The sequence below is a fragment of the Rhamphochromis sp. 'chilingali' genome, assembly GCF_963969265.1.
Source record: "Rhamphochromis sp. 'chilingali' genome assembly, chromosome: 3".
In the NCBI taxonomy this organism is placed as follows: Eukaryota; Metazoa; Chordata; class Actinopteri; order Cichliformes; family Cichlidae; genus Rhamphochromis; species Rhamphochromis sp. 'chilingali'.
In genome coordinates, this window is record NC_137931.1 from 46,419,076 (window position 1) to 46,433,207 (window position 14,132).

At 43.2% G+C, this 14,132-nt stretch overlaps 1 protein-coding gene across 3 annotated transcripts; it reads right to left on the bottom strand.

Annotated features, from left to right (window-relative positions):
* Nucleotides 1–1,632: 1,632 nt before the first annotated feature.
* mindy4 (MINDY lysine 48 deubiquitinase 4) lies at nt 1,633–9,450 on the bottom strand. 3 transcript variants are annotated; one of them, XM_080878402.1, is made up of 18 exons: nt 9,016–9,449; nt 8,596–8,715; nt 8,334–8,518; nt 7,980–8,238; nt 7,667–7,902; nt 7,508–7,560; nt 6,611–6,723; nt 6,399–6,515; nt 6,228–6,319; nt 5,951–6,052; nt 5,734–5,797; nt 5,521–5,586; nt 5,376–5,431; nt 5,213–5,276; nt 4,669–4,830; nt 3,699–3,879; nt 3,130–3,208; nt 1,633–3,006 (listed from the first exon to the last, which is right to left on the bottom strand). In XM_080878402.1, exons 1-18 carry the CDS (start codon nt 9,106–9,108, stop codon nt 2,958–2,960), a joined length of 2,091 nt encoding a protein of 696 aa, XP_080734528.1. In that variant the 5' UTR covers nt 9,109–9,449; the 3' UTR covers nt 1,633–2,957. The 3 variants fall into 3 exon arrangements, with proteins under 3 accessions (XP_080734528.1, XP_080734527.1, XP_080734529.1); XM_080878401.1 differs by having other exon boundaries at nt 5,364–5,431; nt 9,016–9,447; XM_080878403.1 differs by lacking the exons at nt 1,633–3,006; nt 3,130–3,208 and having other exon boundaries at nt 3,728–3,875; nt 5,364–5,431; nt 9,016–9,450.
* Between the last annotated feature and the right edge of the window lie 4,682 nt (nt 9,451–14,132).

Below are 14,132 nucleotides of genomic sequence, written 5' to 3' on the forward strand. Positions count from 1 at the left end.
AGCTAACCTGCCCATGGACGCTAACTTTGCTGGCAACAACTTTGCAAAGAGTATCCAGGAGGCAGATCTGGTCAGTCTGGCATTAATTGTGGACATGCATTTTGTCACTGGTTTGTCTATTGGCTCCAGCTTTCCAGCTGTCCTCTCATCCAAAGACTGTTATTTCAGACAACAGAAAACAACATGGCAATAGCCACAGGCTACCTTACAACCATAAACTGTGGGTGCACATGTCCATCTCTTTTAATGAGAATCCCCCCGATGAACAGAGCACTAGCAGAAATCCTTGTGGTCATGTCCCTCTGAGGTTTGCTTGTGCAGCCTGTTTTTCATCTACATTTTATTTATTTTTGAGCACCCCGTTATGGAAAAGAAAGGTGCCCGGTCCATCCACTTTAATTCCTGCAGGCAGTTCCCATAGCTCTGCAAGAGGCCTCATGACAAGCGACTCAATTGACAGGAATGCAAGAGTTTCTTTATGGGCTTCCAGACCGTAGAGTTTCCTCATAGAACTGGATTATTTTAATTTATTGCCCACTAGTCATTTATAGCTACTATCCATGAAAATGACGTGAATGTCTGGATAAATCTATTCATATTTAAAATAGAACAGGGACGAAGCAGCGTTGAGAAGAGAGCCAGAGAAGAACTAATAACTGAATTAAAGTGGTGTATAAACATGTGAAGAAACACAGTGCATCATGGGAATCCCAGCAGCCTGGCTGCTTGTATCATAACTAAGGATTCCTTGGTTTGTTTAACAGCTTTAAACAAAACTTTTAACGAAATGTTTGATAAATGTAAAGAATATTTGCTGTATAACCTTTAAATCGGAATTCACTTTGTGGTGAACGGTGCATGAAGCCTTTCTAATTATTATTATTATACTTTTATAATATTGTCCTGTGAGCTCTCTGGGTTGTATGTCTGAATGAAGGCGCTCTAAAACGGTACAAAAAACCATTTATTTAATAAACAATAAACCCAAAATACATTTAATCATTACCTAAAACAAAACAACAGTTAAACAGGCGTGTAAAAAACACGATTTAGCCCTTTGTTCCTGAGTGGTTGAATTTTTATCATTTGCTCTAAGAGGTGATGAGTCTCATTTACATGCTGAAGAGCATTCCTATGAGTTGGGTCCAAAACGTTTCTGGATGCATTTGATGGATAAATGTAAAGATGAAGCTCGGTATAGTTTTAGCTTCGGCTGCCTGTCGAGCAGTCAGCAGCTAACACTGACTGAAGTGGCTTTGTGTTCAGGACTGCTCCTTTATTTCTCTTTAAAAACAATAAGTACATGCTCTCACAGCGGTGACCTGCTATTACAGACTTGCTCTTGAAACAGAGCATCAACCCAGTAGTTCCATTAAAGCTGTTGTCTTTGTATGTGTGTCACCTGGGCGGCGGTGAAGTATCCGTGGATTTTCCTGTCCCAGTCTGACCCTTAAGGCCATGTTCATGGTCTTTTCTGATTACCAAGATACAGACAACAAAGAGCAGCTTACATAACAAAGTTACTGCACTGCAGTATTCAGTACATACTCGGTGTTCTGCAGTTTCCATCAGGATGGCAGGCAGCAGGAGGGCACAGTGCTTAGTGTAGAAAACATCAAGCATGGAGACAGCTGAGGTATTCAATTATTTTATTGTCCACACAGGTGGTTTGTCCAACGTGAACAAGCATCAAGGCAATGATGAGGAATGTCACACTCACTAAAAGTTCATCTAGATTATATGTGTCACAAGTCCTTAAAATAATAAAATGTTACATATATTTTGTATAGAGCGCTTTGAGTCCATTTACCAAATATTTATCAGCAGAGAAATCAAATTAATTTAGTGTAAAATGTGGATACGATGCTTTTATGTTAAAAGGACCAGCTGACAGCAGAAGGCCACTGTGGTGAACACTGTCCTGCAGCAACACATCTAAAATATTCACATGCACATGTTCTTATTGCCAAACTTTAGAAGACCAACTATTCCCCAAAATATGGTAAATGTGCGGGCAGCAGAATCAGGCTGTGACAGACGACACGATGGCGGCCGACAGCTTTCCATGTGTCTGCACAACGCTTCGTCTCAGACGGACAAAACAGCAACGCAAGAAGTGCAATCGAAAGGTTCTGGGAGTGTTCCCGTTACGTGTGGATGGAGCACGTCGTGGTCGTGTGCATCAGCTCACACGCTGCCATCAGAAATAAAAACGTCATGTTAAGAACGTCTTTATTATTAGGAAACGTTTTGGCCTGAACAAAATGTGTCAACATGTTGGTTTAAAATGGAGCACTGTAACAAAAAATAATTTCCCCCAGGGATCAATAAAGTATTCTGATTCTGATTCTGATCAAAGTGTTTCCTTTCCCTGTTCTCGGCTCCGTTTTTATGTTTCTGTGACTTTGTTACCTTCAAAGCCAACTGAGGACAAAACCTGCAAATTATGGCGAGCTCTGCGGCTCTTCGTGGACCGCCCCGGCTTCATTTTACTAAAGGGCATTTACTGGCAGTAGTCTGTAAATCATCCCTGTTGAATGAAAACAAATGAAAAAGTAAATAATAAAAACACGCGGAGTCATTATTCAGAGACATGTTGCACAACCAACATCAGGAGTGCACGTATTTTTGTGACCAGCGCCAGATGTGCCTCTAAAAGTTTAACTGCAGACCTCAGAAGCAGCACTTTGGGCATTCAAAATAAATAAATATACATCCATTAAAAAGCTGACTTCCAGGGAATGTGTCAGGCATGGCAGGAGAAGAGGAACAAAGCAACTACTTGGAAAAGGACAGCGGCCAAATTTAAACGGGTCACAGTTTTCACTTTCTTACGGGCTCAGGCTCTGAACCTTTCGATCGCACTTTTCTGTATCCACTGTCAAGTTCGTACGTAATAAAACCGACGTGAAATAAACCAGCAGAATAACAAAAGCAAACTGAAAACAGATGATCGCTCAGAGAATAGGCTCTGTGTCATTCCAGCTGACACATGCATCCTTCCACCTGCAAGAAGAGCAGACTCGTCTATTACAGCTTCAGAACTCGTTACAGGATTAAAAGGAAAAGCAAAACATGCCGAAACATTTTATGGTTGTTTCAGGGATCTGTCTGTATGACGGCTCTCACCTTGTTCGGATGCAGAGCTCCAGAGGAGGAGTGAGGTCAGTATCCACCTCCTGACTGCTCTGGGACAATCTGCCGACCGCTAAAAGTAAAAACATTTTTATTTCGCAGCTTTAGGAACACTCAGAAGCAACGACTTGAAAAATCTGACTGAAAACAGGTCACGATTAACCCAACACATTTTAGACGTCATGTAAGGCAGCGGTCTCCAACCTTTTTTGCGCCACGGACCGGTTTATGCCCGACAATATTTTCACGGACCGGCCTTTAAGGTGTCGCGGATAAATACAACAAAATAAAACCAGTACCGGTACCGAAAAAAAGAAGATTTATTCATAACACACGTGGAAAGACCCAGGAAAACCGAGTACACGATAAAAACGATGACAAAATAATGCTGAAAACCGATAAAACCCTGAAAACCAGACATTTCACACCCGAGCCTCTACTCTCGCGGCACGGTACCAAACGACTCACGGACCGGTACCGGTCCGAGGCCCGGGGGTTGTAAGAAGACAGACTGGACACACGGGGCTGCAGACAAAGACAATCAGATAAACGATGCTACGTACAAACAGTGAGGCGGATCTCCTCCTGCTGGTTGGCCAGTCCATCGAAATAGTAGAGGTCGAACTCCGTGCCGCCGCCCTCGTTGGTCAACAGCTCCCTCTGCAGGCCAAACAGCACGCTGAAGTGGCTTTCACTGCACACCACCCAGATGGGGTAGCGTGGCGTCTTCAGGTAAGCTCCTACCTTAGAAGGAGAAAACCAATTGTCTTTGATCACATCAGCCATACAGAATCACTGAGTGATGCAATACGTGTACTGAAAGCAACGCAGGCATTACTGCTCTGTACGTAAGCCAAACCCATCTTAACCATTTATTCCCGACGACCTGATGTAAAGACGTCTCGTGTGTAAGACGCCAACGAAGCGAACTACGACAGAGTCGACGTAACAGGTCGCCGAGCAGAGCAGCAGAGGAGTGAAGTCAGACACAGATGGTGCTCCAAGACTTCATGAGTTTGGAAGCTCTGCACCGGCCAAAGAAACAACTACAACAGCTTTGAAGGATTTGGGTGTTTCTGGAGCTTTTGGTGTCCCGGGTGTGCACAAAAACAGCTGAGCCGTGACGCAAACCCATATCCCCCTTATTCAAACTTTTCAACTATGAGAGGAAAACCTTGCTCACCTCAGGGTGTGACCTGACCAGACAGTCTGTGAAATTCAGCCCCAGAATAATGCTGGTGGCCTTCCCGTCTGCGTGGACGGGGACCAACTGGTCAGGAGTTCACTCATTTACCAACACGCTACCAGTTATTACGAAAAATCCAGTTAAAAATGAAGATTTTTGAGTACTGGTTTCCAAATGCTGCGGCACATACGTTTACTTGAATATCATATAGATTCTATAATAGTTTAAGAATATACTTGTGGCGATGCTCCCATCATCAGAGTGAACAATGGGCCTGAAGTCAGGGCTTGTCGGTGTAACATGAATCAAACTGGGATGTGGTCTGTTAGAGGCTCGGTGTTTCTCACCTTACAGATGTTATAATGTTCAAACAAGGACAGCAGGCCGACGTCGCAGTGACCTTTGATTCCTTTGAGCAGAGTCATGTTGCCGTTGCCCGAGTCCAGCTCCACGTCATCATCGAACACATTGGAAACTGCTCTGCCACACAGCAACAGGTTGACCAGCTCCTGGTGAGAAAACACACAGTTATTACTGCGTCGTGTTTCTGTTACCTCCTGTAAAGCTTAGACAGCGTGGCGCGTACTGTCAACACGTATGTTTAAAAACAACAAAGACAAAATGAAGAAATGTTCCTCTGACAGCAAACGGCGCAGAGAGCGAGCGGCCTCGGCCGAGGGGTTCATTGCTTTTTCACTGTTCAGTTAAAGAGTATTGTTTAGGATTTAGTGACACCTAGAGGCGAATCTTCCAAGCTACACTTCAAAGACACCTGATGTCGCACCATCACTGCAGATTCACAGCCCAGAAACACAACAACACTGTGACAGCTTTAAAAGCAGCTTAGAAGCTGAAGCTAATGAATCTTCTTATATCCAACTAGCACAATACCTGTGTGCAGTACCCATGGGCTCCAATCAGCGTGGTGGTGGGCACATCCATATCTTCCTGTACTCTAAAGAAAGAAGAACCACATCATAGTTGTTTCACAGTCTGGTTCCAGCTACTTTGTTCTGCATAAAAGATGTTTTTAAAAAAGTACTTTTGAATGGACCGCGAGAGAACAGCAGACACAGTCAGCAGCACGCAGCCCAACATCCCAGGTTCAAACTGTGGGGAAAAAACAGATAAAAAGGAAAGTGGAGGATAAACGTTTGTGCCCTCGAGAGGGAAAAGGAGAAGGAATGTGCTTCTCTCACTTGCTCAACATGCTGCTCAAGGATCAACTCCAGATCTTTGAGGTTCTCCACAGTCAAACAGGTGATCTAGAACAAAGACAAGTCGTAAAACGTCAACAGAACAAAGTTACGGCTCTGAATCTTACGTAAGTTTGACAAATATCATTTCATGAACCTCACCAGTTATCTTACATTCATTCTGATTAGCTTCAGTGCAAATATAAAAATGTGTACCTTTTCAAGCACCCCCTCAGATCTGTAGGGTCGAGCTGGGGTGAACTGATTTCTCCCTGAATTTCTGTTTCCAAACAACAAAACCACAGCAACACCTTCATAAACGTAGCGACGCGAGAGCAGACTCACACCAACGCAGTTCCTAACATCTGCACAATATCTGCAGATACAACACCAATAAAACGGCTGTGTGCATCAGTAAAACTGGAGATCTCACATTGCAACTGTGGCTTGCTTTTCCTCGCCAGCCCTCCACAAGATCTCAGCCAGAGCCAAAACGAGACACTTTCTCCTGATGCTGTTGGACGGTCTTAATCTCCTGAAGGGGGAAAAAAATCTCATCTGAGCGAGAAGCTCTCTGGTGATAGTACGGTTGAAACTGAAATACAGAAGTCACTTGCTGAACATCATTCCCCCGTGTGAAGTAACAGCTTTAGAAAGTGACTGGAATAAAGTGCTCGCAGGTTCATGCCATGAACTAAAGGGTGACTTACTGCAGGCCCGTGGTACAGCTCTCAGTGCTTTCAAACAGCAGTTTCTTAAGAACAAAGGCTTGAACAGACGCCAGAACTCCACAAGGACCTCCCTTAAAAAATTCAAAGCCACAATTAAATAAAGCCTGTGAAAATAAAAACAATTTAAGCATCCGGCTTGATTGAAATCACCTTTCTCTGAACAATCCCATATCGGAGGTCATGCGTGTCTGAGAATGTGAAACCCTGATTCCTCCACTCAATATTGAAACAATTTAGGCTGGATCCAAGAAGAAGTGTTTTTAATTCCTAGAGGGAATAAACGGAAAACAAAGACATAATCAAAGGCAACTGCAGAAAGTCTGCGCAGCAGCTTGAGAGAAACCCTGGTGTAAATCACCCACCGTGGCAGTGCCCTGGTCCATCGGGCGACCGGCGAGGCTGTGTTCGGGTAAGGTTCCCCGCAGAGGGGCGTCGCAGAGTTCTCGCAGATCGTCATCATAATCCTCGATGTCATCTAAATAATTAACACAAATATATCCTTGAAAATCAAAAGTTAGGCACCGATTTGTTTTCAAAGGGCGAGAAACAATCAGTGAAGCCCCGGACCGCACATACAGAAAGTATTTGCCCTAAAATAAACTTTAATACTAGATGAAGACAGCCCAACGCCGTTTTTAAACGATGAGTTCACTTTTAATGGGAAAAGATTATCCAAACCTTAAACTAATAACTGCTTGTGCCACCAACAGGAATTTTGGACCCGTTTTTTGGCAGAATTGCTTTGATCCAGTCACAATGGGGGCTTTTTTTTGCAAGCCCCTTTTTGTTTAAGGTCATTCCAAAAGTATGATTGTTTGTTTTGCTGCCGGTGTGCTTCAGGGCTTTGTGCACTTGAGCTTCACAAACAAACGTATGATTAAACCTTCTCCTTCTGGATTTTATAGCAGAGAGCAGAATTTGTGGTTCCATCAATTACAGCAAGTCATTCGGGTCTTAAAGCAGCGAGGCAGCCATCTAACTAATGCTACTAACTCATCAGGGAGAGTCAGGGTGTGGCTGCTGACATCCACCTCAGCTTTCCCGAAAATGAATTAACCACGGGTAATTTATGAATAAAGAAGGTTTGGATAACTTTTAAAATCTGCGCTTTGCATTTACTCGGGTTATCACGCTCTAAGGTTAAAATTTGTTTGGTTTTCTGAATGCTTAGGTGTGACAGATATGCAAAAGAAATCAAGAAATCAATAATCAGAAAGGGACAAGCACTTTTTAACAGCCCTGTACTGCACAGCACTTACCCAAGACCATCGCAGACGCATCCAGATCAGCCACACTTGGCCTGGTCTTTGCTCTAAAAAAGAAAACAATGTGTAAATATTGAGAACAAAGCCTGGGAAAGCAGTGAGCATGAGGCCATTACTTATTATGTGGAGTCAAACAACTTAAAGCTATTTTACTTTGCTGTCGTCACCATGCTCAGTCTCACTCGCTCAAAGCTGTTTTCACTCGGTGTTCTCTGTGAAACGCTCAGCGCCTCGCGCCCCGCTCGTACACGGTCAGCTGAGCCGATTTCACTTCTGCTGCCTTGTAAACTTCCAGTCACCAAACGTCCATCCTGAGTGGGTCTGGTTTCCTCTTCTCCTCTGAGTAGCGGCTGGGACACCTTTCGACTGTTACGTTTTCTGTTTGATTCCTGAAAGGAGAAAGTGGAGGATTAACAGCAGATGAGCACGCGATCACATGTGTTTTTAGGCATAAAAGCTTTAGTACCTGGGGTACCGGTCCAACCAATATGCCTCTCCTAATGCGATTAGTTCTGCTCCTTTGGGTGGTCTCAGAGGTGGTTTTTTCTGGTTCTTTTTGGATTAAGCTCTTCTTGTCTTGGAGGGAATCCATCGCTGGATGGTCTTGTTGAACTCCTAAGTCAGGACCCCGGAAACCTGTCTGATTATTACTGGACTTTCTATCGTTTGCTGGCATCAGTGAAGCATTTGTAGCTTGAGAAGGGAATGTTGCTGTTATATCAAGCCTGTGAAAGACAACAGCATATTCCTTTAAGCACATTATTACAAAAAAGAAAGTAAAATCAGTAGAAAATAATCACAAACGCTGCCTGTAAAATACCTCGATCTGGTCTGTTTGCTTGGAACAGAAGCCGGGCTGCGGTCCTCCTCTCCTCCATTATCCATCGAACTAGTTTGGGCTCTCCGTGGGGAAACCTCACTGCTCACTGGTTTCTCATTCTTTACTTGTTCAATGAGATGCTTTACAATAACCTCCAGTAATGTTTTCAGAGGGTTATTTTGAAGCTGCAGTGACAGAGAGATCAGCTACACACGTTACCTGTTGCGCACCACAGCAGTCACCTTGCAGCTTTAACGCTTACCTTGTTCTTCCTGTAGAGATCCTCAATGCTGAGAATCTGCCTCAGCTCCGACCTGTTGTTGATACTGGCCTCTGTGCGTGGATGCTCCTCATCCATGCAGGCAATAGTCCTCTTCAGCCCCTGAACAACATTTCCAACAAAAAACAAACAAACTGGGAATTAGTCTATTTATTTCCCCTCATATTGCGAAAGCTTGCATCTTGGTCGCATGCTCTCCCTCGTGCACTGCTGCTACGACTACATGCACGTTTTCTTATTTTAAATAAAGCAGGGCTGCTTACAGACACGCTCGCTGGACCAGAATCGCATCGACACAAACTCGCAGCGGAGCTGCAGCTGGCTAGCTAGCAGTGTTAGCGGTTTGCACAGAAACGCTGTGATGGGCTATCAGTCTGAATTACCACACGTTAGCCGACTCACCTTACGACTCAAATACTCCCGTACAAGGGACGAAGACACCTCTTCGACTGAAGGGACCATGCCGAGGACGAGTCTGTCCGTGTTAGCATACATGATCAACGAGAAGCGGCCATGGTGTTAGCAAACAGCAGCGGGATGCTGCGCCGACAGCACTGAAGAGCTGAGTTAGCTGCTTATTGTTAAGGTCTTAATAAATCATGGCTGGGTACAGTTTAGGTTCAAACAGGGTGAAAAACATGCAATCTCCACTCGGTGTCGTGGGGTGTCCTCGCGGGGGCTACAGCTCCGTGAAACTGCGGCCCTTTCTGACCCTGTACGGCTGCGTTACCATGGCAAAGCTAGTCGTTCACGGACGCTTCGAGCTTTTTTGATGCCCTGGGCTACTTTAGCCTTGGTGCCCTTCTCTCAGGTTTGTGGGTACAGCTTCTATCCGGTACAGCTCGGTAGCACTGGATTCGACCCCCCCCCCCTTTTTTTTTTTTTGAATTACGTTCGTTCAATTTGTGTAGTGATTTGTTCACTACACATGATGCAAATCTCCTGTTGCACCACATCCCAAAGCGGCTCTATAGATTGAGATGTGGTTACTGTGGAAACCATGTGAGTACAGTGAAGTCACTCATGTTCAAGAAACCAGTCTGGGATGATTTCATATCTAAATACCACAGAGATACACCACAGATAATAAATTGTTACGGACAACAAACAGCTCAGGAGCTGCTGCTGAAATGATGTTTCATCCTTCATTTAAATATATCACCACTGTGATTTTTTAAATATTTGATTCATGATCATTTCCCCTCCGTGACTGTTAAGTTTGGAGAAATCAGTGTGATTGTAAACTGTCACTATTTCAATTACCACACCACCCTGCCAACAAAGAGGAACAATGTGTGCTTGGAGATGAGAGAAGACAAAAGGAACAGACTGCCCATGAAATAATCGTGTTTGCAGAAAAATATCTTAGAGCTTTATGTGACCTTGTATCTAATCCATGTGTCTGAAAGTGCTATGAAACTATGCTGGGAAACCCACGGTTCAAACAAGCTGACAGGACTGCTCTTCAGCGTCCTCTCAGACTATCACAATTTTGCTTCTTCTTGCAAGAATAAAAGAAAAAGCTCTTTCAGCACATCGATCGGGGTCTCCATTGCCTTGGTTTTTATTAAAGTGGTGTCACCTTTGGATTTATCTGACATTCCGCTCCTTCAAGTCAGATCCTACATCCCAGCCCTTTGCCAAAAATAAGGAACCTGCAAATTGTGGGAGGCCTTGGGACCATTGCTGGATACCTTATTACTCCCACTGACCACAAATTCAAAAGACCTGTCCGACAACATTTGTGTTATCTGAATCTTATCCAATAAATTTACCAGGAAAATGTTTGACGATAAAATCAGACTTAAGTGTAATTCCAAGTGCAAAGGGAAAGCGAGCCATCAGGTTAGTGAACGAGAAGCTTGCTTGTTAAGTCATTGAAGTGCAGGGAACTTCTGCAACCCGATCCTCAATAACTTCTGATCTTTGCAGAAAAACCAAGACATAATTATGCCATTTAAGACAACTTAGCAACAACTATCAGAACTACATTGTACCTTATATTATAAACACAGATACCCGACCTGATTTAAATGATCAACAGATCAAAATGGGAAGCAAGCCACACACAAAGAGATGACGTCTGATGCACTGGGAACTACTTTGAGATAACATAGCCACATTTAACTGTAGAGAGCCTTATTGAGCCATGGGCCATGCTATGCCTAAACAAACAGGAGGGCTGGTACAAGGTTAGAAAGATTTCTATGTGATGCTGAGGAAGACAGCAAGGGTGTACGATGTGCTCTGCCCTTCCAACCTTTCAACTGCATTGGAACCAAAGAGTGAAAAATCACCCTGCTCCAACCAGACTGGGCCAAGCTCCAACTAAGTGATGTGCAGCAGCTGACCATTACTGGTTGTTGCTGTGTGCCGTGTCTTCAAGGACTGATTCAGAGAATTATTATTACAGCACTGATTAAGGTAGATTGCATAGATGATATAATTTTGTATACAGAGGTACCCATGATGGGCAGATGGTGGCCATGATGACACCAAGTATTGGCGATCTATAGCTTTGTGTTTGGTTTAGCTCCTTTACATATGAACTTGGTTGTAGCTTTTCTTTTGCGTTTATTATATTTTATTTGCGGTCTGTTTGGGTTCTGGTTAATCTTCCGAGTTCAGTCATATTAAGTTGATTCCCTTTGTGATCCTTTTCCCCAGCCGTCGATGGTCCTTCGTCTCGTGTGTGATGTTCTGCTTTGCTAGCTTTGGTTCTTTTGTGGGTTCTGTTCAGCTGTGTTCCCCAGATGTTTCCACTCTGCTCTTACCTCATGTGTGTGTTTACGTCTTCAGTCTTCCTCTATTCTTTCTCACATTGTTGTCATACGTGTCCTCACGCTGTGTGTTCTACGTTTCCTCCATAGTTCATGGCTTTCCATGTGAGGTATTATTACCCTTTATACTCATGTATTTTGATCTTCTTGATATTGTTTAGATAATAATAATAATAATAATAACTTTATTTATAAAGTGCCTTCAGACAAAGTGCTGTACAGCTATTTGACAGTAAGAAGATGAATAAATAAAAGAGATAAATAGCAGTACAAGTAAAAACAGTAAGAATTTAAAAACTAAAAGGCAAAGAATTAAGACCTGTAGGATAGGGTGAACAAACATGTCTTTGACTTAGTTTTAAAAACCTCCACAGTGCAGGTCTGCCTAATATCTTGAGGGAGGCTGTTCCACAGAAACTGGGCACGAAAGGTAAAAGCTCTCCAACTGTCTTTTTTCTGGCTCTAGGAACCTTTAGAAGGCCAGAGTCCTGAGATCGGAGCGCACGAGATGGAACATAAAGGTGTAAAAAGTCGGAGAGGTATGAAGGTGCCGATCCATTTAGAGCCGCGTAGGTGAGCAGCAGGACCTTAAAATCTGCTCGAACCTGACGAGGTAGCCAGTGATCTCAGAACAGGGTAATGTGCTCAAATTTCCCAGTTCTTGTTAAAATGCAAGCAGCTGCATTTTGCAACATCTGTAGACCTCTGAATCTTTTCTTTGGTAGCCCAGAAAGAAGAGCGCTACAATAATCAATACGTGAGGACACAAATGCATGGACAAGAACCTCTGCAGTGTCGCTTGACAAAACTTGTCTGATTTTGGCGATGTTCCTCAAATGATAAAAGGCGGTCTTTGTTATATTTTCTATATACTACTGTTTAAGCTTTTTCATTAATATGTAGCTAAATTATAAACAGAAGGAAAGTTAATGAAGTTCTGAGAAATCTGTGTGCTTATAAACGCTCGTTTAAGTGCGTCTGTTTCACCTCCTGCTGTGCACGAGGAACAATGTGTTCTAGGACATGAGAGACGACAAAGGAACAGACTGACCATGAAATAATTGCTGTGCAGAGAAATATTGTTGACTTGTATGTGACCCTGTATCTAAACCATGTGTCTGAAAGTACTATGAGGAAAAGCTGAGGGGCCTGGCTCTCATCTTCCTCTCAGATTATAAGAGTGAGAGTGTTCTTGCAAGAATTAACAAAAAGCTTTTCCATCAGTCTGACAGTGACGTAGTTCCTCCTGCAAAGTGCAGGATGCAATGAGCAGCAGCACTGTATACAGAAGTATTAGCCTAAGCTTATGCTAGCACAACCTCGCCCAGAGCAAGGAGGGCTAGAGGGGCCGCCAAACCACAGGCGTAGACCCTCCAAATATGTGGAATGATTAAAAAAGAAAATACATCAAATGCATGTTTTTAAACTGACAGTGTGTAAATTGCTAAGACTATAAACCTCTTTTTGAGGAACTTGCTCCTTGGTTGAACATTATGACCACAGGCCCTGTTCCTGCTGTGTAACTCCTCAAGTCTGAACACAAACTGTATTGAAATCACGTTTCAGCTGAACGTGTTCTGAATACAAATGTAGAGATGCAGATAAAGAAAAATAACAAAACTAATACCTACATTTTGTGACAGAACAACAACTAAAGAGGTGCAGTTCTCATCAAGTGCAGCTGATGAACGGGCAGTGCGACGATGCGGTTCGAGGGCAGTTGCCTGCTTTGTCTAAGGCATAGGTGTCAAACTCTGGCCCGCGGGCCAAATTTGGCCCGCAGCCTAATTACATTTGGCCCGCGAAGCCATACCAAATTACTATTAGAGCTGGCCCACTGGTATTATACAGCTAATATATATATTGTTTAGTATTAAGCTCGGCTTGTTCCATATTCAGTTTTTCAGCAAAACGTGTCCATAAGAAAAGATTCATTCTTATATCTGGAGGAATAAATATATTTCAATAAATATTAACGTTAGCCCGCGACTTTGTTCCAGTTTTGAATTTTGGCCCACTGTGTGTTTGAGTTTGACACCCCTGCTCTAATGTGTAGTCAACCAAGGATGGGATCCAAACATGTCTTTGTAAGGGAGGAAAACTTTGTGCGGCCTCCTTCTTGAAACTGCTTCATCCTGTGTTCACAGCGTGTTGCAGTTTACTCAGCAGTGTTATCCTGTAGTTACAAGGCCCTTTGATTGCATTTGAACACAATACTTACAATGTCAGGTCACAAGACATTTTAAATACTTTGCTGCCTTAAAATAAAACTTATAGAAAAAAGCAATGAACCTATTCTGGCATTTCATTCTAGAAAGGTTACATTTATGTATTTGCAGTTTCCTTCCCACAGTCTTTTCTTATGAACATGTATAATGTTCTTTTATTATGTGCATGTCTTTATTGTTGTATGTTTTCTCTGCACAGCTCTGTGTTGGACAAAAAGATGTCCACCTCAGACGGTTTGGAGCCATGGTGCGCTGTCCATGTCTTAACGGATCATTCTGAGTATTCGAACATTTTCATGGTTTTTATGGGGAACTTTTCATTTTGATAAATTACCACCCACTGAATTTCCATGGCATACAGCTCCATTCATTGTGCTGTACTATGGATGCATGCTACACTGGGATGCTAGTGTTTGTGGAGTGATGATGGGTTTCCTCAGGTGTAGCTTGTGGTTACTCATTCGTGACGGGACAGTCCGTCCTTTCAGGCAACAGGTTGCAGTTTGTTGCT

Bases quoted from the DNA above. Each gene is read 5' to 3' on its own strand.
- mindy4 (XM_080878401.1), bottom strand. From the start codon at position 9,108: ATGTATGCTAACACGGACAGACTCGTCCTCGGCATGGTCCCTTCAGTC. The intron at 5,432-5,520 runs GTGAGAGAAGCA...TTTTCCCCACAG, and splicing joins TTGAGCAGCATGTTGAGCAA to TTTGAACCTGGGATGTTGGG. The intron at 5,277-5,363 runs GTACTTTTTTAA...TTCTTTCTTTAG, and splicing joins CTCTCGCGGTCCATTCAAAA to AGTACAGGAAGATATGGATG.